A 24750-nucleotide genomic window follows, 5' to 3' on the forward strand; every position below is an offset into this window, starting at 1 on the left:
GACAAGGCAGTCTGCTGCAAAACAGAAGTTCTGCCCAGCATGAGAACAGATACAGATTTAAAAGGAAGAGCAGCAAAGAGAAGGGAAACAACCATGGATTACAGTAAGGCACACATTACAGTATTTTACAGTATTGTTTTATGTTAAAAAATCTGAGGGTTTAATGTCACTTTAGCAAAATTCTTTACAGTTTGTGTATTTTTGTATTTGCAGGAAATGTGTATAGTCGATGAGCCTTTTGAAGAATTCACGTCAAGGCACAGTCTTGAATGGAAGTTCCTATCACTAGATCACAGGTACATTACAAGTGGATTAAAGTTGAGATAGAATGTGCCAAAAGGAACAAAAAGACTTCCAACTGCAAATAAATTACAGAAAATACCTTTTTAAGGCAAACCTGATTTAAGAGAAATGCATGGGCTGCCATTCCTTCTAATAATGCTACTTGCCTGGCTGTGATGCTATTCTTCTGGCTTCAATATCTTTAAGGTTGTAACTAGTACATAACTAAATTTGTATGGGCCCAATGAAGATTTTGAATTAGGCCCCTACTCAACACACACCCTTCATAGCCCCCACACACTTATTGCCATCCCTTCCTCTGTACTTTATTGATGTTTACAGTTTTACATAGTATGCTAATTAAAGAAGAGCTTTAAAAAGATCATGCATAGATGACAGGGAAACAGATGACTGACGCAGTGACATATATCCACTGAATTTGGTTATATAATCTGTGATGTCACATTGGAAGAGAAAGTTTTGTAGAGTTTTTTGCTGCCTCAACATTACATTGCTGTGTATTGTGAAAGAATCCAGTGTTCTGCATTTTGAGCAAGCTGTTCTGCATTTCAAGTAGTTTGAATTGAGATCCTTTTACACTTCTACTGTCCCCTGACCCAAGCTCCTTTGCAAGTCTTATACTCACCTATGTCCAATCTAGGAAGATATTTCCCACAAAGCTGATGAAACACTTTTCACATTCTTATGAGTTGTGCAGTACACTCTATTCCATCCTGTGGAGAGTTCCTGCTCCAGCGAAGTAAGACCTTTTCTTAGGACTGAATAGAGTGTGTTGTGCGTATCAGCAAGTGTCAGTGGGTGAATGCAACAAACAGTGAAGCTTGTGTTTCGGGGAAGCAACCCATTAATGACCTGACATTTTAAAGTAACCCATAAAGTCTAACTCCAATTCTGCTGAGAAAAGCAAGTAATCCCCTCTAGGTAAACTAAATTTATTTTAAAAAATTGAACAAAGTGTTAGCACCAGAGACATCCACTCTTGCACCACAGGCTACCAGCACTAGGAATCATTGTATGATCTCCCCAGGTTTGCATGGGCAACCACCTTGCCATTATACTGATCTAAAAAAGCACCAATGAAAACCTATGGGATTTTCAGATAATGTGCTCAGTTATGATATAGTCAGCTACTTACCCTGAGCCACAAATGCAATGGTTGAAAAAGAGTCCACGTATTATTGACCTTTTTTTGTACACTACTTTTTCGTCAGCTAACTCTAATGAGATTTAGATTTCTTATTCTTTCTCTAATTTTGTTTTGTAAGTGTGCACTTTTCCTTTCTTGTTTTTCTTGAGTGTTTTCTGAATCCACTCCATTAACTCTGACATTGTTCTCTTATTGTGCAGAGCTCCACCAATCATTGGATATTTACCTTTTGAAGTTCTTGGTACATCTGGATATGACTACTATCATGTAGATGACCTAGAAATCATAGCAAAGTGCCATGAACACTGTAAGTACCCAGACTGGTTAAACATAAAAGTAGGAAAATTGTAGATTTATATAAACTAAAGCTAGGAGTTAAGCTCTAAATAAATTTTTGTATGGATTCTAATTAGCTGCTGTGTGCAACATAACTACATTTATCTACACCAAATTATAATTACTGAAGATTATAAAATATAATCTTCTTTATCAGCAGAATATTTAATATACCAATACTAGTATTTTAGGTTTGTTGACACTTTACAAAGATATTAAGAGAACCCCTTGTTTACATTCAAAAAGGTTCCAACCCCCGGTAACCAACGTATAAGCAAAGCACTATCCACTATTACCTAGACTAGAGAAAGTATACATAACCCAACTGCCTTTTAGCTGCCTCTACAGCATGATACAACTAACCTTACAAGTTTATTTCAATGAATAGGGGAGGCGTGGCCTCGCAAAAGGAACAGATGCAGTTGGGGCAAATTTTCTAACCTGCCCTAATGCTCATTCCACCCTAGCAGGGGGAGACCAGCATCATTCTATAGCCAAGCATAGATCAAGCAGAAAGCAGCCGACCACTGTCCTCTCATACTTATAAGAACCATAAAGTTTTATTACAAATATCATATGAAGGCTACAAATTTCATACCAGTGCAATGCAATACATTTTTTATGTGATTTGCAAATTATTATGTTACATTATCTCAGAATCAGAGCCTGAAGAAAGGTTTTGACATGTTTGCATGGCAATATATTTTGTTTGTAGAACTCAATAAAAACATCTTGTAGATGAATAGATTTTTGTATTGGTATCGGTGCATCCCTAGCGAGTACTTGAGGAACAGTACTCGTACTCGGCCTGGAAAAAAATGGTTATCGGTGCATCCCTGGTTACCGATTATTGTGCATAGTCCTAGTGTTCAGTTTTATTTTTAAATGTCCTCTCAAATGTTTATGTTACTGTTGTTGTAAAGGATGAATGACAATGTCCAATGTGTAATGTAATGCAATAGGTAGGAACTTATCAGGAAAACCCAAAAAATATTTAATATCTATGGGAACTTTATGTTTGTGCAGTCAGATATACTGGCAGCCCAAGGGAGCTATTAGAGCTATTTTTTCTGAAGGACAAGTCAGTACTAGGAATGGCGTATAGACTTAACAAATAGGGGTGTGCAGAGAGCAGAGAGGCAGCCATGGTGTTAATCATAACAGACTACAGTACAGGGATACCTAAGCTCACTATTTTGTTTTTATGAATTATTTTATTTTATTTTTTTGTTTTGACAGTGATGCAGTTTGGTAAGGGAAAGTCTTGCTGCTATCGGTTTCTTACCAAAGGTCAACAATGGATCTGGCTTCAGACTCATTACTACATTACATATCATCAGTGGAACTCCAAACCAGAGTTTATTGTATGCACACACACTGTTGTGAGGTATGTAATTATCTCTGGCTTTCTTTGACACTTAACATGCCAGAAAATGATTCAGGACATTTATAAATCAGGTGGAGAACCGAATTTTCCATCCTCACGTCTACAGTTCCTTTGACCCTAAGGCTGATTCTTTTATTGAGAATCAGGGTAATCGATAGGTATGACACTGACTTTTTTTAATCAATATCCAAAATAAAGCTGAAGAACCATCACTGTGTTGAAGTGCATTCTTGTATCTACTGCAGTGCACCATAAATAGCCATAGAAGTAAAATGTGGGTTTTTATCCATGTGCCAATGCATACAACAGCAGCAGTGTTCAGACAGTCTTTCTAAAAATGCAGCTATAAATCATGTGCTTAGTAGTAATATCAGTAAGTTAGTCAATCTTTTTGCAGAAGGAAAAAAAGAACTTATAAATTAAGGATTTTCATTGGGAGTTTGTGACTTCTCAGTTGATCATAGAAAAACGGGATCAAAATTGTTTATTTAACAGAATATAGGGACTTTTCCTTCTCGTTCATTAAGGGATACAGGCGTTAGTTATTTAAAGACAGTTGGGTTATAGAGCAACCTACAGGAACACAGGCAAACAAAAAAGCCATTGGCCTGCCAGGTAGAACCTTCCCATTTTGAGAATGCTTGATTTTTTTTTTTGTCCCAAGAAGATGGACATGTTTGTCTATTAAGAAAAAGTTTAACCATGTGTAGATCACAGAACCTCCTCCCAAACTTCAGGAACAGGTCCCAAAGGTACCTGCACCCTCCGTCATCTTTTGGCTAAGATCAAGTGTAGTATCTGTTCTTATCAGTTTTTGGGGGAGAACAACACCATCTTCGGACCGGGAGATGGTGGTTTAGTATTCCCTGATGTGATAGGTGGGTGCTGGAGGGGTTTCCTTTCCTCCTGGGTTGATTCTGGTCCGGTTACGCTGGGCTTGTCCCCAGTTGTAGTTAGGTACCCATCTGGTGCTAATGCTTTCTGGTAGGGATGGGTGCTTGCTCGTTCTGGCCGGAGGGCTGGGGGGTGGCAGAGGCCCGTGGTGCTGTGCCCCCTGGCGTAGGCGTCCCAGGGATGCCAGAAAATCACTATGGTGTGCTAAACCTGGTTCCTGAGTGCTTTAGGCTTTTTTCACATCAGACAACTGTTTCTCAGATTTGCAAGGCTGCCACCTGGACTTCTTCTCAAAAGTTCTCTACATTGTACCAAGTGAATGCTCAGGCCTTATCTAATGCCAGGTTTGAACATAGTGTAAGCTCCTTCAGAAAGCTCTTTGAGCTTCAGGCTGTCCCAGTATTTACTGTTTTGTTATTGGTTAGTGTTTCATTACTGTTGCCAATCCCTCAGTTGGGCTGGTTTTGGATGTCTCAATTGCCTCAATATTTAATGAATGAAAAAAATGTTAAAAGGATTTTTGTACCCACATAAAATTGTGGATTTCATTGAGGGGCACAGGTCCCGCTTCTATGTGTTTGTGTTCTACACCTATTACTGTTTTTCTACAAAACTGAAGCATGCTAGGAGTTGGAGGGGTTATACCTGGCTGGCCAATGCCTTTTTTCTTTACCTGTGTCCAATTACTCCTGTGGCAGTATAGCCCACTTTTCTCAGAATTTCTAACACCTGTATCTTTTAATAAACTCCAAGAAATGAATATTATGGTAAGTTCAAAAATTATTATTTTTTGTATAAGATATTACAATCTCTGTTGTCAGTTATGCAGATGTGCGAGTGGAAAGAAGACAGAAGGTGAGCTTGGATGACAACTCATCAGAAGTCATTGTCACATCTGTACTAAAGGTAAACCATGTTTTCATTTTACACAATACCCTTTTTATTATCCTAATACCTTAAAAGTGCAACCTGTCCCTGTACCAATGCAACATATAGCATGCATAAAATGATAATAGCAGGAAAATAACGTAAGTTAGGTTTCTGGTAACTTCTCTTCCAGGAATCTTCCAGGGCAGCACAGGAGAGAGGATCCACCCACCTAAAGCAGGAAACACATTATCCACAATTAAAATAAAAGGTGTGGTCACATCCAACCACCTCAGTATTATAATAGAACAGAAGGCCTTAGGACCACCAGACCGTAACAATAAAATTCATGTTGAAACACACCCCTTAACAAGCAAGGTGGGAATTCCTGCTGGCCTGGAAGATTCCTGGAAAAGAAGTTACCAGGTACCTTACTTATGTTTTCCCAATTCATCTTCCAGAGCAGCACAGGATAGGATAAGAGAGAAATGAGCATACTTGTTCAGAGGGACAACTGCCAGGAGCACCTTTTTGTCAAAAGTCTGATCACAACATGAGAGGAGGACAACTCTGTAGTGCTACACAAGAAATTGGAACTGGACCTAGTGGCTTCCCTACATATTTGCTCTGGTGAAACTCCAGCTTTCCCTGCCCAAGATGAGGCTAAGGCCGTAATGGAAAGTGCCGTAAGATACTCTGAAAGATGATAGAGCAATGGATGCATAAGTCACCAGGCATTGGTGTTATGATGTTTTGCAGCCTTTCTTAGGCCCTGAAACAGGCCAAGGTATTCTTGGATTTCCTCCAAGGGTGACTGCTTTCCAGGTAGCACCACAGACACCTTCTAAAGCCTAAATGTAGAAAAGCTTGCTCCTACTCAATGGATGGGTTAGGATAAAAAGAGGGATGGTTAATATCCTATCCTCCAAGCAGACACAACAACAACTGTCTAAGTGCGGCACACCAGGACTACCCGACAGCAGAGTCTATAGTGTACCTAAAAAAAACCTCTGCCCCCAATGTTATCCAGGGTAATGCAGTGCACACTGTAGAACTAATAGTATTTTATAAGTGGTTATTAGTTCACCGGTAATTTAGTATTAGTTTTTTATGGATATTAATGTGTGAATATATATATATCCATATTGTTTTATGTGTATGTCTGTACACACACTGTTAGCTATGAACTATCACCTACTTAAGTCACCATGAATTATGGTCCTTTGTCCTGCTAAAAACTCCTTATATGGTTATACTTTTTTAACTGGATTTTAACTGTACACTAGCCCCTCAGAAAGAAGGTAATGTATATGAGTGAGATGCAAAGTCTATTTGAGCCTCGTCTAGGACATCTTGTTGAAAGACCTTGTTTGAATACTGTCCAATCCATGACTTTCTGATCTTTTCAGAAGTCGAGGGGCTCCCTTGATTGGTAATGTTATATTTATTTAGTTAATCATCTGTAATACCTATATATTGTATGTAGGTTAAGTACATGTCTCTATAAAGCTGGCCATACACCTATAGATTTTCTATAGATTTTTTTTCTAAAAGGGGATACTGAGAATAGATGACAATTTTTCTCATTATCGATTATTATTGATTGATCGATTAGTTGGCTGTTCCCTAAACGCATGACACTTCACAAAAGCATGTAAAGCATCAAGCAGAACGCTTTCTGAATGCAGGTAGCAGTCAGTATTCCTACGCAGTCTATGTCATGTACATAATACACAGGCAAGTACAACCTTGATATCATCCCTGATATATGCATAATGAAAAGTAACACATTTTGTGTGTGAGAATGAATAGAAGATAAAAGCATAAAGTCAGATACATGCTTCAAATGTGTACAGGACAAAACTAGCACATTGCACAGCATAGTCCGGAAAAAGGCTATGTCCCATAAAAGTCCCTTAAAAAAGTATGATATACACAGGCTAATGGTCTTTAAACTGCATATGTGAGGCCCAATTCTCAGGGATGCATTTAGCCAAGCCCCACCCTGGAGAACCTCCATGGGATGTGCTTAACCCAACCAGGGTTACTTGGCAGGTGCCAGTTTACATGAAAATAGGCACTATAAGGCTACATTCAAACTTGCCACTTGCACTTTATAGCTCTATATGCAGAAAAAGATCTGTGACTATGCTTCTAGATGCTCTAATGACATGTGTATGAGTGCATTTACATGCATATGCGTTTAGATGTGTCTACATGCGTTTACATGTGTCTACATTCATTTGGTGCAAATAGAAGTAAATATTGAATCCTAACACTATGTGCAAAAAGATCCGCAGGAAATTCTTAGATGTATGTACAGTATATGTATATATACACGTACACAAATACTTCCAGAAGAGCTCTTCTCCAAGATCATAAAAGTGATGTATGTGTTCAATGCATATACATTCAAAACTCCAATAACAGCATACACCATTAAGCATGAAATTGCATATAGCCACCTTATTACTTTTGCAGAGGTACCACATGCATCTGCTGTAGTAAAGATGTTACACTAGGATCTGTAAATGCAGCCTCTTATTCCCCTTACACAGCAATAAACATTATGAGCTGTCTTTCCCAGGTGGGACAACGTCATAGCATTTCCGCTTACTTGCACTCTCAGCGTGTGCTGAATATATAGAGCCTTATCAAGTTTAACCCTAGCAAGAAAGTAAGGCTCTTGAGCTATAAAGGAAAAATATAACAATGTAGCCCAAAAGGCAGGATCACTAAAGATTATCTGGAGGTTTCCACCAGTGTAGTTAGAAGGAGCAGACCCACCCAGGTGAAATTTAAATCAATTAGGAAAACTCACCCGAACAGTGAGAGGAAAAAATGGCCAGCTTAAGAAATTATAGTAAAATCCCTATCTTTAATAAGCCAGATATAAAAATAAGAGTTGAAGAATAAGAGATGAGTGTGGAACACAACACCAAACATCTCCAATCTTTTAAATTTCAGACATCATCCATGCCTCAAGGTAGAACAGGGTGATCCATCCCGCACCCCTATATCTCAAAATATTTCAGCTAAAGGAATGTGAATAAAAATAATCTATTCCATGTCTTAGCACCAAAGGAAGAGGCATTAGGGTTCTTTATATTGGATCTAATGGAGAAACAATCATACCTCGCCATCTGTTGCACCAGTAAGTTGTCTGCAGGCATTAGAACATGGCTGCGCACCGAAAAACAAACCACTCCAATCTCCAGCAGAGTGTGGCCATGCAGTCTCAGGCTTCTTAGAGAAAGTCGCCGCTGGAAACACATTCCTTTCAGACTTTCTAAGCTACAAGTATAATCTGCTGCCACTGCTGAACTCCCAGAATGTCCCGGGTTGGTAGCTTCGAGCGTGCTCGGCACTGCCGAAGTCTGTATGATAGAGCAAAATGACCAAAAAGTGGAAACCATCTCATCTCTCATGGAGTCTGAAATGCCTTTGAACATTCCTGCAGACTCTTTTGCTATCAACTTCTCTACACAACTTTGGAACAATGTTTTTTTTCCAGCTTGTGCCGTCTGAGGCCTGGACCTAAACAATGAAACAGGAAGTGCTGACTAACCTGCTTTACATTTTTTGTCCTAACCTGAGCCAAAGAACAGAGTGTAGAGTGATGCGTACCTCTTGTCCTACCAAAGTAGGCCCCCACTGTAAAAAGGGTACAAGTAGGAGAGATTTATTCACTAAAAAAGACTTGCCTACCATCGCGCCGGTGCCTTGGTTCCCCGGATCAGGAGAGGTAGCCTGTGGTGCAGCGTCCGAATGCATCTGCCTGGTCTGCTGTCTGCGCTCTAGCCCTGCTCCTGGCTGTGTGTGGATCCCAGCCAATCCCAGCATGTGTCCTCCCAGCAACACTGCTAAACTTGTGCGTGGCTCGAGTGGAAAAAGCTGTTTTGATTTTTTTTTATTGCTCTCTCTGTTCCCACAAAATAGCTTTCTGATCACTTTCTGTTCCACTGACCCCCCTGTCATTGACACAGAAAGTGAGGGGAAATCCCCTGTCTGGGGACAGACAGCAGTAAAAAAAAAAAACAGAGGTTCTAACACTTACTGATGCTATCTAAAACAAAAAGATGGAGCTGTGCTTTACTGTATAACAAAAATCACCAAGCAAAAATGTTCATGATTTTTATGGACGTTAGAAAATTATAGTAAGTGATTTATTGCCTCACCGGTAACTCAGTCACCCTAATTCAATGAAGCTAGCTTAATGAGTAGTGAAATGTTTCCAACATATAAGAACAAGTGCAGTTGAATGTGACTAACTGCTACTAGATATAAGCGCTAAAGTATTAAAAAAGGGCATAGAGTTCTGCTTTAAAATCATTATTTTGTATTAAAGGTATAGTTTGAAAATAGGCCATCCTGCTCTGGGTAATTTTTTAATGCAGGAAAGGAATTCCCAAACATACCCACCATTAGCTCCATGCTGTATTTTACATACATGAAGACTAATGCATAACAACGTAAGTACTAAGGAGTTTTTCAAATGCCACCAATCGAACTCAATGCATTGCACAGGAGGGCAGAGAGAGTACTCCCACATCCTGGAGCGTAAGACAGCGGAGGAGAGTACTGGCTACCAGGAGAGCTAAGAATAAGGTAAGTATTTGTACATACACTGAGTGGCCAGTTTATTATGACCACCTAACGTTTGTAGGCAAATTAGCTATAATTAGCTATAATTTTGCGCTGAAGTTGCTAGAGGGCCAGACCATTATAAATAGGGAAGCAGGTTGTTTACCAAGACAGTAGAAGTGATTTTTTTCTGAAGATATGGGTAAACAACGCGATTTAACAGCCTTTGAACGTGGGATGATTGTTGGCGCGAGCCATGGACTGAGTATCAGCAAAACAGCAGAATTTGTTAAATGTTCAAGAGCAGCTGTTGTTAAAGTGTTTAAAGACTGGACTGTCAGCCGAAAATCTGGGTCTGAACGTGCAAATTGTGGCCGTCAGCGACTAGTCAATGTTAGGGCAGAACGGAGAGTGGCAAGACTGGTACAAGACAACAGAAGGGCAACAGTGCAGTGTCAGATTCCTCGCATCACCTTTCAACATCTTGTGGAGTCACGAGGCAGCGCAACTAAGTCATCTCGTGGAGTTATCTCGTGGCCCAACGAAGTACTGATGGGGTGGTCATAATAATCTGGCCACTCAGTGTATATCTTTCCCCCCCATTTAAATGAGCATTTAACCATAGTCATATTGTTTGAAGGATAGCAGTTCACTTTTTGATTGTATGTGTTGCCTGGAATTATTATTTAAATCTCAAAAAGGAAATTAATTTATGTTTGTACAGTGTTTTCAGATAACCGAGAAAAAAATGTGTCACTATAAAGTAAACTACGTTTTATATATTTACTTTTAGGACAAGGACCTGAGTGCAGACAGTGACCAGCATTACAATGTGCTAGAAGGTAGTGCCTCACTTCTCCGTACCTGCCGCACTCCTTCAGTTTCTTCAAGAAGTTCATGCAAATCTTCCCAGACCCCAGCCTCAGAACCTGCATGTGAGTAAGCTGGCACAGATATGTACTGTAACTGAGTTGTTTGTAAAACTGGCTCCTGCTGCTTTTACACAAATAAGAACATGCCAAAGGCATTTAGACATAATTTTATACATGGGAGTTACAAATAAAACATTTTCAAAGTTCACGCAAAACACTTTACTGCAATTATTGACAAAAATGACCTGTATATTTTAAGTATCATGGCACAGTAAAATTCACAATATTGTAATAACATTTACAGATGTTAATTGGCTATATTGACATTTAGCAAATTCACCTTCTTGCACTTTGCTTGGTTATTAATCCTTATTCCTGTGTAAGGAAAAACAAAAAATAGCAATTGGCACCTGGGTAGAGCAGTAGGTGACAGCATGGCACAGTGCACTAGTATAGTAAACCAATACTAAGCAAACAACAAAACGATTATCCAACCTGAGATTGAAGTATCAGATCCTCTATTCTATCTTCAGTTGTCTTAAAAAAGTAAGTGTGCTTTTAGAATACATTTAGGGAGAACAGTCAACTTTTTGAATATAACCTTTACCTATACTTTTATTTCCTTGGTGAATATATATTTTATTGTTTATATTAACCCTGTCTGCAGTCTGCACTGTACAGTGTGGACAAGAACTTGCTTTCAGACCAGGAAGAAAAATAGGAGGAATGCAGGCGGTAAGGAGCCCTCTATTTGTATTCTGATTTCCACAGTTGGTGGTATGGAATCACATGGATAAATCAAACTTGCAAAAGACTGCTCTCAAGCTTGAACTTGGGTCGCTCTCCCAGAAGTTTAGATACAGCACATCAGCAGGGGCTCATCCTCTGCCCCACACATTGCACAAATCCAAAAGGAAGGAAGCTGGCTACACTCTGAAACATTCAAATACTGACAAACTATTAAACCAGACAAAATTACAGAGTCCCTGCCTCAGGGCCGGCCTTAGGCCTTTAGGCGCCCTGTGCGAGAAAGCTTTACAGCGCCCCTCAGTGACCACACCCCTCAGTGGCCACACCCTTTAGTGGCCACACCCCCAGTAACCACACCCATTTATCACCCATATTTTTGGTAAAATATAAAAAGACGGGGTCACGTCGGGTAAATAGACACCAAACATGTCATGCTTTAAAATTGCGCGCACCCGCAAAATCGCAAAAAATTACCATGCCCAAAATTGACCATAGGTGACGCTTTAAAAGCTTACCTGCCTGGGACCACCCCACTGATGCGTTTCACCAGCTAACCTGGACTTAATTGTAGCTCTACAATTAGGCCCAGGTGAGTGGATGACACACATATAATTACTCTCTTTTCACTTTTAGACAGATTTATAAAGTTTGTGTTTGAATCTTTGGGAGCCAAACTAGCTTCCTTCTTTAGATGTATGCATGAAATCATATGGTTTGGAAGTGTGTGAAAGGTTTGGCTAAATACATGCATGGGATGCATTCTTTTAGCAGTTTGTTATCTGTTTCTCTAGTAAATGAAATGGAGTATAAAAATCATGATGTATCATTCAAACGGGTATGTAGTGCAGGTGCTTTCTTGTTGTTCTCAGTCTTCGTTGGCAGATATGTACAGTATCTCTCTAAACTGTTAAGAGCAGACTGCAGACAAAGTGAATTTAAACTAAATAAGGTTTACGGTGGCCCAAGCTGTGATGACCACAAGCAAAGCCCAGGGAAAGGAAAGACAGGTAATGTATTATAGGTTACATTAGTAAAGCTCATCAGTGTCCCTGGATATAGTAAAAGAGTTAGTTTGTTTTGTTTTTAATGTGCCCATTATCTTCTAATACGTATAAAGAACCTTCTTCTGCAATGTAAAATGTAAAAATGCTCAACAAGTGCTAACTATGGTATGCAAGATGTAATAAAAAATAGTGATGGTGCCAGGTGATATTGTGCAATGGTATAAAGCCCTCTAATGACCATACCTGGAGATGGATTCCATATCCAAAACCTAATATTCAAACTATTTTACTTGCCAAAGGATCTGTAATTTTCTTTAATCCTATAAAGCCAGTCTTATGTCTTATGATTCAAATATCTTATCAACACTGCATAGAAACACAGGTAATACCATGATTTCTAGTTTCAGCTTTGCAGTTTCCCACCAGCTTCCTCATCAGACAATGATTAAGTATCATGACACTGCTCCTAATGAGTGGGGAGGCAGTGTAGAAAGCTGCAAAACTGAAATAGGAACAAAAAAGGACCCTGACTGTCCATGTGATGAAATGCATAGATATCATCAATACAGAGAGATTTAGAGGAGGTGGAGGTGATTTTTTAAAATTAAAATAAAACTTTAAGTGCCACTTTAAAATGTAATGTCAAATGATCAGCCATACGGCTAACTGAATGTAATTCCTATTCTTTCCTACAGCTACTCCCACAATTCTGCCCACAGACGCCAGTCCACAGTCACTTCAGAGAGTCCCCAGTAGGCCGCCTGACCTATCATTGCAGTTAATGAGTCAACCAAACCTAGCACAGGTATGGATTACCGTTTATATTTAGTGGGGAAAAAAGGGGGTGTTGCCAGTAGAAATAGCGCTCTGATTCTTGTTCTAAATAACTAATGTACATATAAATTTACAGCATGACATGGTTGTGGATAGGTTCTCTAAAAAAGTATAGGAAAGGAAAAGTGTTGGTATTGCAACCAGTATCCAAATGGTTAGGCTAGATAAAACATATTAAGTCTGTACAATACATATACTATTACTGTGTGAATTTATGAGAATGTTTTAAATCTGTATAGGCTTCAGCACCATTAAAGCATTGTGACCTCCTCCAACAACAGTTTGTACCACAAAATCAGCTACTCAGTGAATTACCATCTATAACACAGGTAGGTCTACTTCAAGTAGGGAGCCCTTGCAAATGGTAACATCTTGTCCAAAAATATATACAGTAGAATTTACGTGTCTTTTTATAAAGATAATTTTGGTAGTTTGTGGAGTTAACTGATTGAGCATAAAAGAGAAGAATTTGTCCATAAAGATGAACAATTTAGGGATATGAATTAACAAGCTTTCCAACCTAGCTCTCTGGTAGGTTAATTGGCTCCTCTCTAAAAATTGGCCCTCGTATGTATGCATGTGTGATAGGGACCTTAGACTGTAAGCTCCTCGAGGGCAGGGACTGATGTGAATGTGCAACTATGTAAAGCGCTGCATGAATTGTTGGTGCAATATAAATAACTTTAATAATGTTTGTTATAGTATAAGGAATACCAGCATGTACATCAACAGAGTGGAAGAAAAAGTCTAAACTCCATGTGACACTGCGAGACTGTGCAGCCCTTGAATTTAGCACATGCATAACATTTTAAAGAATCTAAATTTCAGACAAATAGCTAAACATATTTTAACTACTAGAATGTTGTGATTAAGCAACTTTTTCAAAACAACATAACCAAATCTAGAAATGCTTCATATGCATGTCACAGGCAACACCTGGGTCTCACCTTTATGTTATCACAAGTAAGAGATTTAAGGTGCCCATACACCTTACGATTATCGTACGATAATCGTATGCGATCGACTTTTCGTACGACAATCGTAACGTGTGAATAGAGTGCCCGACCGATAGTACTGTACAATCGTATGACTTTTGACGGTCAAGCATGTTTGAAAACTTTGGTTGATCGTACGATGTTCGCATGGTTGGTGGCGTTTCCGTCCGTCAAATGTTGTACGATTAACACTGCGCATGCGCAAACGAAAATAATTGCGGTCAATTACCGCAAGTCGTCCAGGTGTTTTTTTCTAACTACCGCTGATTGAACCTTGCGATATTCGGGGCAGGATGGGGCCGTCGTACGAAAATCGGACGACGGTTCGATCATCGGACGAAAAGTTTCGTCCGATAATCGTAAGGTGTATGGGCACCTTAAGACTCAGGGCAACAAGAAGTCTGCAGCAAGTAAACCAGTTATATTCCTCTAAAAACAATAAACCTGACTATGACTGTAAAAGGATAAGCACAATGTTTCTGTCCCTAGACACATATAAATATTTGATGGACTGAACTAGCACTGTCAGTTTCAATCATTGCTTCTCTTTGGCCTCACAGGTCAGTTAGTTGATGATATTAAAGTGTATGTATGCCAGCCCTTAAACCGAAATCTATCGGATGGGATCACTGTAATCCTCTCTATCACTATGTGATATATAGTTTCACCCATCTGGGTTGTACATTGTCATTCTTGGTGGGGTTTTTTTTGCTGTATTTATCAAGCCCTTGGTGATGGCAATTTGTGAATCATACCTGGGAATAAAATAGACAACCACTTGGTGAGACTTGTATAAAGCCAACTATAAACCAATACTCAGAACCTAAAAGCAAGATCTAGATAAATCACAAACCTACAAAATATCCTGTTGTGGCAGACTTTTCTTACAAAATATGAACGGTTTTATCTTATTAACCCTGCTGGCCCAATGCCATTGAACTCCAAGAAAGAATAGGGAAATTTGTTTGGGCAGGCATATGTCCTAGTGAAAATGGCCATAGCAAAAACAGAATTTTTCCCCCAAAGGGGATCCCACCATTGTTTCAAGATTTAAGTACACAAAAAGTATTTTTTTCATAGAAAATATTTATTAAATATATTAAAATTGCACATATATCGAAAAATCCATATCAAAAACATAAACACACATATAAATGGCTGCATACAGCTAGTAAATGAAAACATGCATGTGGATAAACATGGGTTATAGGCACACCGTGAAGCGCTTAACTCTATAAGGATGTAACGATTTGTTATCAGAGAATTCTAAATAACTCAAGCTCTCTGTTGATTAGAAAGGAGATATCAGGTCTTGGGTAACGGTGAAAAAATATATATATTTCTACCATACACGTGTATGAAAAAAGGAATGAAAAAAGGAGGAGAAAAGAACAGTCAAACGTCAAAAAAATCTAATTTAGTTGGAAAGAATATATAGATTTCACTCAAATACTGTGTATGTTCACTCATAGGCCAAAATAGGACGATCGGAGTAGTTTTACCCTTGATATAGATGGGTTCAGCTTGATGTGTAGATGGTTCAGGAGATGTCTAACCTCATCTCGGCTCTTGCCTCTCCACTGCAGAGATATGCCTTTACTGAACACATGCTTTTCTGAAGTGGTAGATTTGTCCAAAATGGAGAAAAGGAGAACAGGAGGTATAGAAAAGATCAATCACTCCAATGGATGAACTTCTGCTGAGGAATACTTTATTCTCCTGGAATTGAAGTTTACAGGATCAGGGTGGTTCTTTCGTCCAGCATAGCGACTTTCTGTAATAAATGCAGTGTGTTTCAGGAGAAAATAGCTCTATCTCGGCTTAGTTGTTCGCTGTGGGAACAAACCTTTACTGAGCAGCTGCTTCAATTAGTTTCCTGATTATACTTCAATCAGAAGAAACATCCTGTGTGGCTGGATCCAATGGTATATGGATATAATTCAAATCCAAAATACATATTCAGTGGTGCACAGTGGCGACTCTAGGAACAATATATAGGGTGGGCACATAAGATACCACAGTCAAAACTGGGGGGGCACTAATAATTTTCACCAACCCCTCTGTAGCGACGCCACTGGTGGTGCAAGGGTTGGTTCAGCCTTTCCAACTTCGAAATCCTATAATATCTCCAATCAAAATCAAAAGTTCTTCTGGCTATATGTTGGAAGCAGAAGGGTCAGGGCGGCCTCAGCCGCAGCAGTCACATACAAAACACCTAGCCCACGCCTATGACGCGTTTCACCCCCCACCGGGGCTTCGTCAGAAGGGTGAAAATGGCCATACATAACCAAAATGTAGAGGAGGGTATGCTATACCTTATTTATGACACTATTTTCTGGTCTTTCAAATTGCCCTAGAAATTTCCATCCATAGTGCTCAATCAAAGTTATATTGTGTAGAGTAGCTGCTGATGTGTGGCAGTCATTTGAACTCTCTTGCACGTTTACACACTAAGGGGTCTATTTAAAAACAATCTGCAGAGCCATTCGCCTTGTGAATGTTTTTGTTCGTTCATTCTATACTATTAGATGCAAAAATTATCTTTATATTTTCTTTTCAGGTCCAATGTATGTAATGTAATACTGCATTTGGTCCTCTAGATCAGGGCTCAAAATTTCAAGTCCTGAGCTACTAGCCAGGCCTTAAGAGTTACTAGCCACCAGTTGCCCCACCTAACCCTTACCCTACCCCGGCCTTAACTCCGCCCCTAAACACACCCTCTTAAATAATCTTATGATAATTCTTATCTTATGATAGCTTGTAAATGGCAGATTAGGGATTCCTGCTGCAGGAAAACGCAAGTTCCTGACGCAGGAATCCCTAATCACACCTGAAATATACTGTAGGTGTGAATGGGGCCTAATATACACATACACTAAAGGTGCCCATACACCTGCCGATTATCGTACGATAGTAGTGGGTGATCCCGTGATCGTACGATAATCGGCAGGTGTATTGGCAGCGTGCGACCGCTTCTACTGTAAGGTCGTACGTCTTTCGTCTTCTGAGCACGTACGATTTTCGGCGGGTTGCTAGTGTGGTCGGAAGACGAATGCCGCACGGGCTGGAGGGCTTGCGATGATCTGCCTGTCCAAGATGGGCAGATCGTACGAAATTTTAATGACCTTACAACCGTCGCACAACGAAAGTCGTGCGATGGTTGTAAAGTGTATTGGCAGCTTAAAACACAATAATACACTTCTCAACGTTACACACACCCCCACACAAATATAATAATAACATTCCCCCCGCACACAAAAAATACACTCCCCCCCGTTATAAGCCCCCCACACACATAAAATAATATACTCCCCCTTATTAACCCCCACCCAATATAACCAGGGATCAATCCTCTTCACATACATCCTTTCTTTCAGACGGAGCTCAGAACTATCAGTGCTCCGGCCGAAGGAAGCCAGAGCTGACAGGAGCTGCTCTGCGGTCTGCATCCAACACAGATGCTGACCGTGGAGCTTCTCCCGCAAGTCAGGTACGCGGTCTGCGACCGTGTGCCTGACATGTCAGCTGGCTGCGGGCCACGTAGTACCTGCTTGCATGCCGGAGTTGGCCCACAGGCCGGTACTTGGAGACCCAAATTTTGAACCCTGCTCTAGATGAAGCTGAGGCACATTGGAAATAGGTATTTATTTTCTATGTTCCTCAGCTCCATCTAGTGGCCATAATGCAGTATTACATTACAATACATTTATCCTTACAGAATTGTATTATTTTTCACAGCTCAGTTTCCTAACTCCAACAGTGTATGTTGCTTTTTTCCATGCTTCTTTGTGCAGTAGAAACAGAGCTACAGCTTACTCCTCTTCATATCCAACCATGCTCTGCAGGGGAGACAGCCTCTTGGTTAACAATGTCCCTGCACTTTCCAGACACGATTGAGGTCACAAAAATGCAGAGGGAGGGGGCATGATCTCACGGGAATCAGCACAGGCACTAAAACTGGAAGCAGAGCCTTGTTTTGTGTTGGGAAAGTGCAATTCAGCTTGTTCAGAAAATTGTTTTTCTATTGGTTTATAAAATGAGAGCTATTCACAGGATTCAGATTGACCTACCCAAGTTGAGAAGATATGGTACCCATCGCTATATTTTCTTGTAATGATTAGATATATACATGGAGAGAGACATCCCACCCCTAGACTAATGTGCCAGAGCTGGAGGATTGTGAGATCTTCCATTAGACAAAAATGTGTCTTTAACCACTTGCTGACCGGGTTTTTACACCCCCTTCCTGTCCAGGCCATTTTTCAGTATTCAGCGCTGCGGTACTTTGACTGACATTTATTCCATCATGCAACGCTGTACTGAAATTAATTTTATACCATTTTTTGGGGACAGATAGAGCTTTCCTTGGTGGTATTTAATAACCACTGGGGGTTTTATTTTTTACTATATAATGAAAAAAGTACCGAAAATTTGGGGGAAAAAACAGTTTTCCCTACATTATGTTATAAAACAGTTATTATTACCCACATTTTTGGCAAAATATGAAAGTGGGGGTCACGTCGGGTAAATAGACACAAAACATGTCAAGCTTTAAAATTGCGTGTGTCCGCGAACTCGCACAAACTAGCATACCCAAAATTGGCCATAGGCGACGCTTTAAAAGCTTTTACCGCTCATCAGTTTAGTGTTATCAGTGATTGATGGCCCGAAAATTATTGCTCTCAATGTGACGTTTGCGGCGATACGTAACATGTGCGGCGTAATGGATGCAATCGTCGTTTACACACATAGGCACACTCGACGCATGTTTGCATGTGTATATGGGGGGCGGGGACTTAAAACATTTTTTTCTTTTTTTATTACCTTTATATGTGACTTAACTTTTTTATATATTTTTTGTAACCAATTCTTTTAAACATGTTTTTTCACTTAACTTTATTGCTATCACATAGGGGACTAACAAGCCCCCTTTGTGATAGCCAATTTTCAGTGACAGGTCCTCTTTATGGAGACATCAGGGGTCTCCAAGAATATTACAAGTGATCGGGCGTCTCTACAGACGACCTGAGCGCTTGTATGTAAACAGCCATCACCGGCTGTTTACATTGCAGGCTGATTTCCCGCTCGTGCATGCTGCGTGGGGTGGGATGGGACGTTTAAAAACGCCCACCCGCATTCAAAAAGCCGATGTCCGGCCGTTTAATTACAACAACCGGACAGCAGGTGGTTAATATTTACATATGTAAAAATTAAATTCAGCTTTTAAAAATAAAGAATTAAAGTCAGAGGTGGCTTTACATAGTACTGACGCATTTAACATTGTATTGTAATTTTAATGCCTGACATACCAAACTGAAGTTAAAAAAAAAAGGGAAAGCTGCAGCATGATTATCGCCGTTTCTGCCAATGCTCACCTTTGGAAGTTACCGTTGTGTATAAGGACTTCTCACACTGTGTAGCTTGTCCTCATTTCAACATGTAGAAGGGCTATCTGCAATGCGCAAGGCATCCCTACCAGATCTGGACAGCTGTCATTGTGATTGACAGTTCACTACACTACTTACATTTACTTCACTTTGTACCATTAGTGCCTCTCTTACTAAACAAGCATAATCATTGTATCAGTATTTACATATACCTATTAAAAGTCTCTTTTTTATCAGTATTGTATCCCTTTTCCTGCTCTTCTCAATAGACACATCATAGTATTGTACTGTTTCCATGACTTTATACTACTTTTACATACATTTTTATGGTAATGAGTCTCACAGCATGATTTGGTTAAATACTACAAGAAACACCCTATGTTTTATTTGGATTGATAATGTGAGGTAATCTCTTTTATGGGTTAGTCAGTGTGATTTCATAACATTTAATTTTTAAAAATGCAGTAAAGCACACATGAATTGTGAATGTGAATTGCACATGTGAAATGACCGCTCGGTCTTTTATTTTTAGTCTGGCTGCTTATGCAAAAGTAGTTTATTTTTATGTAGGTTTTTTTTTTTTTGCATTCTGTAATTTTATTCTGCTCCCCATTAAAACCTAAAGTGACAGTTTGGGATGGAATACTCCAAGTAGATTCCATATGCAAATTCTATTTGTCCACCTATTTAATAAGAGACTATAGACAGTAAAAATTATATGTAAAGTGCAGTTACTCATATCAACTAATCAGAATTTAAGTTTGTATTTAAAGTTTTTGTCTTCATGATGATTGCAATAGTTTATTCTGTGGAATGATCCATGAGTCAACTTGGCTGTGTTTTATTTTCTACATCAGTGACTTTAAATTTGTAATGTGCAATAACATATAAAGTGGAATTGCGATAAACTAAGGAAACACTAACTTTGGTCTGTTCTCTAGTTTTCTGAACAGATGTTCCAAACCGTCAGGGATCAACTGGAACAACGGAGACAGGATATCCAAGCCAACATCAGATGGCAACAGAAGGAACTACAAAAGATCTTGGAGACCCTGAATATGGTCCAGGATTCCAGTCCACAGGTGAGGTATTTCCTACTTCTGGGGAAGCAGAGTTTCAGCCAAGACTAGGCTTTGAGCTATGATCTCATCTTTAAGCCAGAAGACTTCATAGGCAGTGGCTGTGCAAACAGATGTTTTGTCTGAATGGCAGATAAGAGAATCAGCAGTGCATCGGATGCATGCTTGATTCACATTAAAGTATATTTAAAGTCCCACTCCAGGTAAATTAAAGGTTTTCCCTTGCAGTGGGGCTGCCTCCGTACTGCAAGGATTAACTGGTAGCTTATGTCTAGAGGACAGGAAAAAGCGGTTTTACTTACATGAAACATTTAATTACCTTGGAGTTCGGCTTTAAAGCTCAAACACATTTTTATTTTTAATGTAGTAGGGAAAGGGATAGGCAACACTGGCACTCTAGCTGTGGTGTAACTACAAATCCCACCATGCCCCTGCCTCTGGAAGTCCTGCCTGTGGCTGACAATGTCTTGTAATGCCTCATGAGAGTTTTAGTTCCACAACATCAGGAGGTTACCTACCCCTGTAGTAGGGAATGGTTAAAACCTCTTTCAGTTTTATTGCCATATGGGTTCCATTTGGGCGTTTTTGCTTCAGGTTTCCCTAGGGGTGAAAAAATAAACTGCAACAAAGAGAGGTCCTGCCCTACTAGACCTTGCTGTGTATTAAGACATAGCTGTGTAAATCTCAGGACTGGTTGAACGGATATACAAATCAATTAGCAGGTAAAACAATCTGCAAATATGTATTGTGTCTGTGTATTTAGCTGTATTTAGCAGTTTGTCTGACATTCAGCCGTAATTTTAAGATTTTTATTTTTCATTTTCATCAGATGTTTTACCAGCCTCAGATTGTTTCACTGAGCTTTAGCAATATGCAACAAGCAGAGCCTCACCAGCAGCAAATGCATAAAAACTCTGGCATGCAACAGGAGCAGCAACTGATGTCCAGTGCATTAGCTCAAGGACAGATACCATCCCAGACTGCAAACCAGCATCTGTTATCATCAGAACCTATGCTGCCAGATACAAATGTCCTGCCAAGCAAGGTAATATTTGAATTCTGTATACCAAAGTGTATCATCAGTTCATTACTGGCATTGGTATACATTGTTATGAAGCTCTAAACATATGTAACAGCATTGCACTCAGTACCTGAAGGCTTGATGTACTTGAAAGTAGATGTACACATAGAATATACTCTGCAGAGAGACAATTTCCATATATACTAGGACAAACCTTTTTTTTTTTTAGAGATGGGTACTGTTTGTAAGATTAGGCAAATCTAAAATTGTTTGCTGTTGGTGCAGCTAACAGACATGTACATCCTAAGTGTGTTACCCTTTAATAGCTTTGCTATTTAGATAATATATAAAGATAAATGGATGGCTAGATAGGTGAATCAGCAAGTGTACCTGACTGCAATTGTATTTAAGCTTTATCTCTCACAAATGATGACATGTCAGATTTATGAGATATGCATCACACTGTTTAATCTAAAAGTGGGTTCATGAATGTTTAGGAGAAATAGATCTATTGGCAAAGAAAAAAAAGAATGGAACTATTTGGATTAGGATGTCTGAGTTTTAGGATGCAAACAAGGTAGCGCTCACACTACTACTACTGCTACTGCAAAACTTAAAACACTAACAGAGTTATTCACAAAAGGGTGAAGAGTTTGGAGAAGGCAGGAGAAGTGAACAATCTACAACTGGATAGTGATCTGAATTGGTGAATTTTTCTAGTTTAGCTATTTTGTCCTAAATTGTTCACTTCTCCTGCCTTCTCCAAACCCTTCACCCTTTTGTGAATAACCCTTTAAGTACATCAAAGAACATGTTCAAGTTGATATTGTGCTACTCAAATCAATGTAATTACTTTTATTAATTAATAAGAATTTGGGCCATTTGACAACCAGTAATACAGTTGTGAACTGGTGGCAATAACAGGCAGCATTTAGGGCGCATTGACACCCATTATCACCTACATTATCATGCATGCTGCAGTGCACATAGAACAGCGTGAATCTACCTTTAATTTAGATTTCAGTAACCATACTGTTTTTAGTACGGTCAAGCAATGTAGTGAAGCATTTAATAAAATGAAGGGTTTGTTTACACTTTTTAAATGCTGAACTGAAATGTATTTGTATAACAATAACAAATAATGCATGTGTAACTTTGCAAAATCTCTTATAAACATTTTACAAGCTTAAGTTTGGTTTCATGGACAGAAATCAATGAGCACCATGCAAGGCATACCAAACAGGAGCCTCTCGACCAGCAGAAATGCTTCTCAGCTCAGCAGTCCTACAGGTTTGAACACAGCATCCCCTAGTGGTTCACAGCAGAACAGCAACCAATGCCAGAGAGCCCCAGATTTCACTCACGACAGACAATTAAGGTAAAAGTTCCAACTTACCTCATACATATCTGTTGAAGGATGTACAGTATGTGTGACTGTTTGTATTACTTGGTGATTTTGAAGGAGAATAGTAAGGAAAATAGACAGTGATGAAGGTTTAAAAGTATTATGAAAAATGGCGTGAGTGCATTGGAGCTAAAAGTTTGACCAATGACTTTTTACTGCCAATATGTATTTGGTACCAGTGCTTATAATGCACAGAAAACCTAAAACTTTACAAACATTTACCTTTAAACCCCCCCCCCCCCCCCCCCCATAGCTGTAATATTTAACTCCCAGCCTGTTCACTATAACTGTTCACTATCCTGGTCCTAATGATGATATTCCATTTACAACCAAAATCTTTTTTAAAGCTAAAACACAAACAATTGTGTAAATATAGAACATGGCAAGAAATAGATTAAAAAAAAATTGCATCAAAATGACAATGGCAAATACCATTGATCTATAGAAGGAGAATGTTGCCTAAAACATGTTCGATTTCCTGCTAAGGCTGTAATCTCTATATAACAAGCAGAGCGGTTACACTGCTTTTCATTTAAAATATCTGTTACTGATTTTTGTATTTTGCCTGAGGTCAGTGCAAGATACTGACTACAGTGGAGATCCCCTTTACCATTTGAAAAGCAGTGCAAATGCAATTCCAGTGTGTGGAATACAGTATCCAATATCAACCAACCAGATCTGTTTACTATACTAATATTGTGCTGTATCATTAAAGAGAACATGTAAGGACATAGTATAGAAGATGGTTGTTCTTCAGTTCAGGTAAGCTTTAATTGTACAATATTTAGTTGAATATAAAAAAGTATTCTTTTTTCATTATGCAGACTATTGCTCAGTCAACCTATTCAGCCAATGATGCCAAGCCCCTGTAGCACAAGGCGGTACTCAGACGGTAGACATCAGATAAAGTAGGTGCTCTGTTATAATATGATACATTTCTACTACTGACTGTGTTTGGCATATATGGCTACATGAGTAGGGGTTAAATTAATAACTTTTTTTGTAATTTTGTATTCATGTAGTTTTCCTTTTCAAGCAACAAGATAGCAAAACATTTACAAAAATGGTTGATCTGTGCAGCTCATAAAAATGTAAGCTGTGTGTAAATGTAACCCTTTACACACACAAAGAGTAGCTGCCGCCAGGTGTTTTAACCCCTTCATGACTGAGCTTGTTTTTAGTTTCTGTTCGTAAATGACTGACACACTTTTGACATTTTTGCTGTGTGATTCTTCCACCTCAGTAATATACTTTCTTACAAAGTGCACCCACACATATTATATATTGTTTTGTAGAGGACAGATAGGGCTACATATTTATATCACATAAGTGTGTCTAACGCCTCACTTAGGACAAATACAATATAAAAAAAAGAGGAAAAAACTTAACAAAAACACTTTTTTTCCCCAGTTTTGATTTGTAGTATTTTTTTACAAAACCAGCACAGCTAAACAAAAATGCAATAAATACATTCATTTATTTGTCCCTTATTTTTTTACACTTATTTTTTTATTTTTTTACACTTTTTACAATTTGTTTTTTTTTACACTTCTCACTATTTTTTTTAAACTTAAAAATGTTATTTTATTTATTTAATTATATCAAGCAGTCATTGTGAATTAATCTCACTATTACTGCTTGATAAATTAATAGATGTTTGGTTATTATCAGGCTGCTTCAAACTTCAGAACAGCCGATAATAAGTTAGTGACACTGATATTGCAGCAGTTCAGGATTCAGCTGTCACTAGTTTTCTGATTGTTCCAACAACCATCAGAAAACTGAAACATTCTTCTTTCAGGAATAAATACATTATGTATCTATTCCTGAAAGAAGTGTGCCCGCTCTGCTTTGACTCTCAGACACCTGATATTAAGGTATCGGG

The 24750-nt window shown here is 39.0% G+C and overlaps 1 protein-coding gene across 1 annotated transcript in view; it reads left to right on the forward strand.

Annotated features, from left to right (window-relative positions):
• Positions 1-24750, forward strand: part of NPAS2 (neuronal PAS domain protein 2) — an 84887-nt gene that overhangs the window by 50435 nt on the left and 9702 nt on the right. Inside the window, exons 9-19 of the mRNA XM_018554113.1 lie at positions 214-296; positions 1651-1757; positions 3026-3173; positions 4889-4973; positions 10312-10453; positions 12840-12949; positions 13218-13307; positions 20302-20442; positions 21269-21484; positions 22669-22838; positions 23690-23773. Of these exons, the coding sequence (XP_018409615.1) occupies positions 214-296; positions 1651-1757; positions 3026-3173; positions 4889-4973; positions 10312-10453; positions 12840-12949; positions 13218-13307; positions 20302-20442; positions 21269-21484; positions 22669-22838; positions 23690-23773 (1376 nt within the window). The remainder of the gene's footprint in view (positions 1-213; positions 297-1650; positions 1758-3025; positions 3174-4888; positions 4974-10311; positions 10454-12839; positions 12950-13217; positions 13308-20301; positions 20443-21268; positions 21485-22668; positions 22839-23689; positions 23774-24750) is intronic.

This window comes from Nanorana parkeri, unplaced genomic scaffold (genome assembly GCF_000935625.1).
Source record: "Nanorana parkeri isolate BGI_ZX_2015 unplaced genomic scaffold, ASM93562v1 scaffold143, whole genome shotgun sequence".
NCBI classification, from domain to species: domain Eukaryota; kingdom Metazoa; phylum Chordata; class Amphibia; order Anura; family Dicroglossidae; genus Nanorana; species Nanorana parkeri.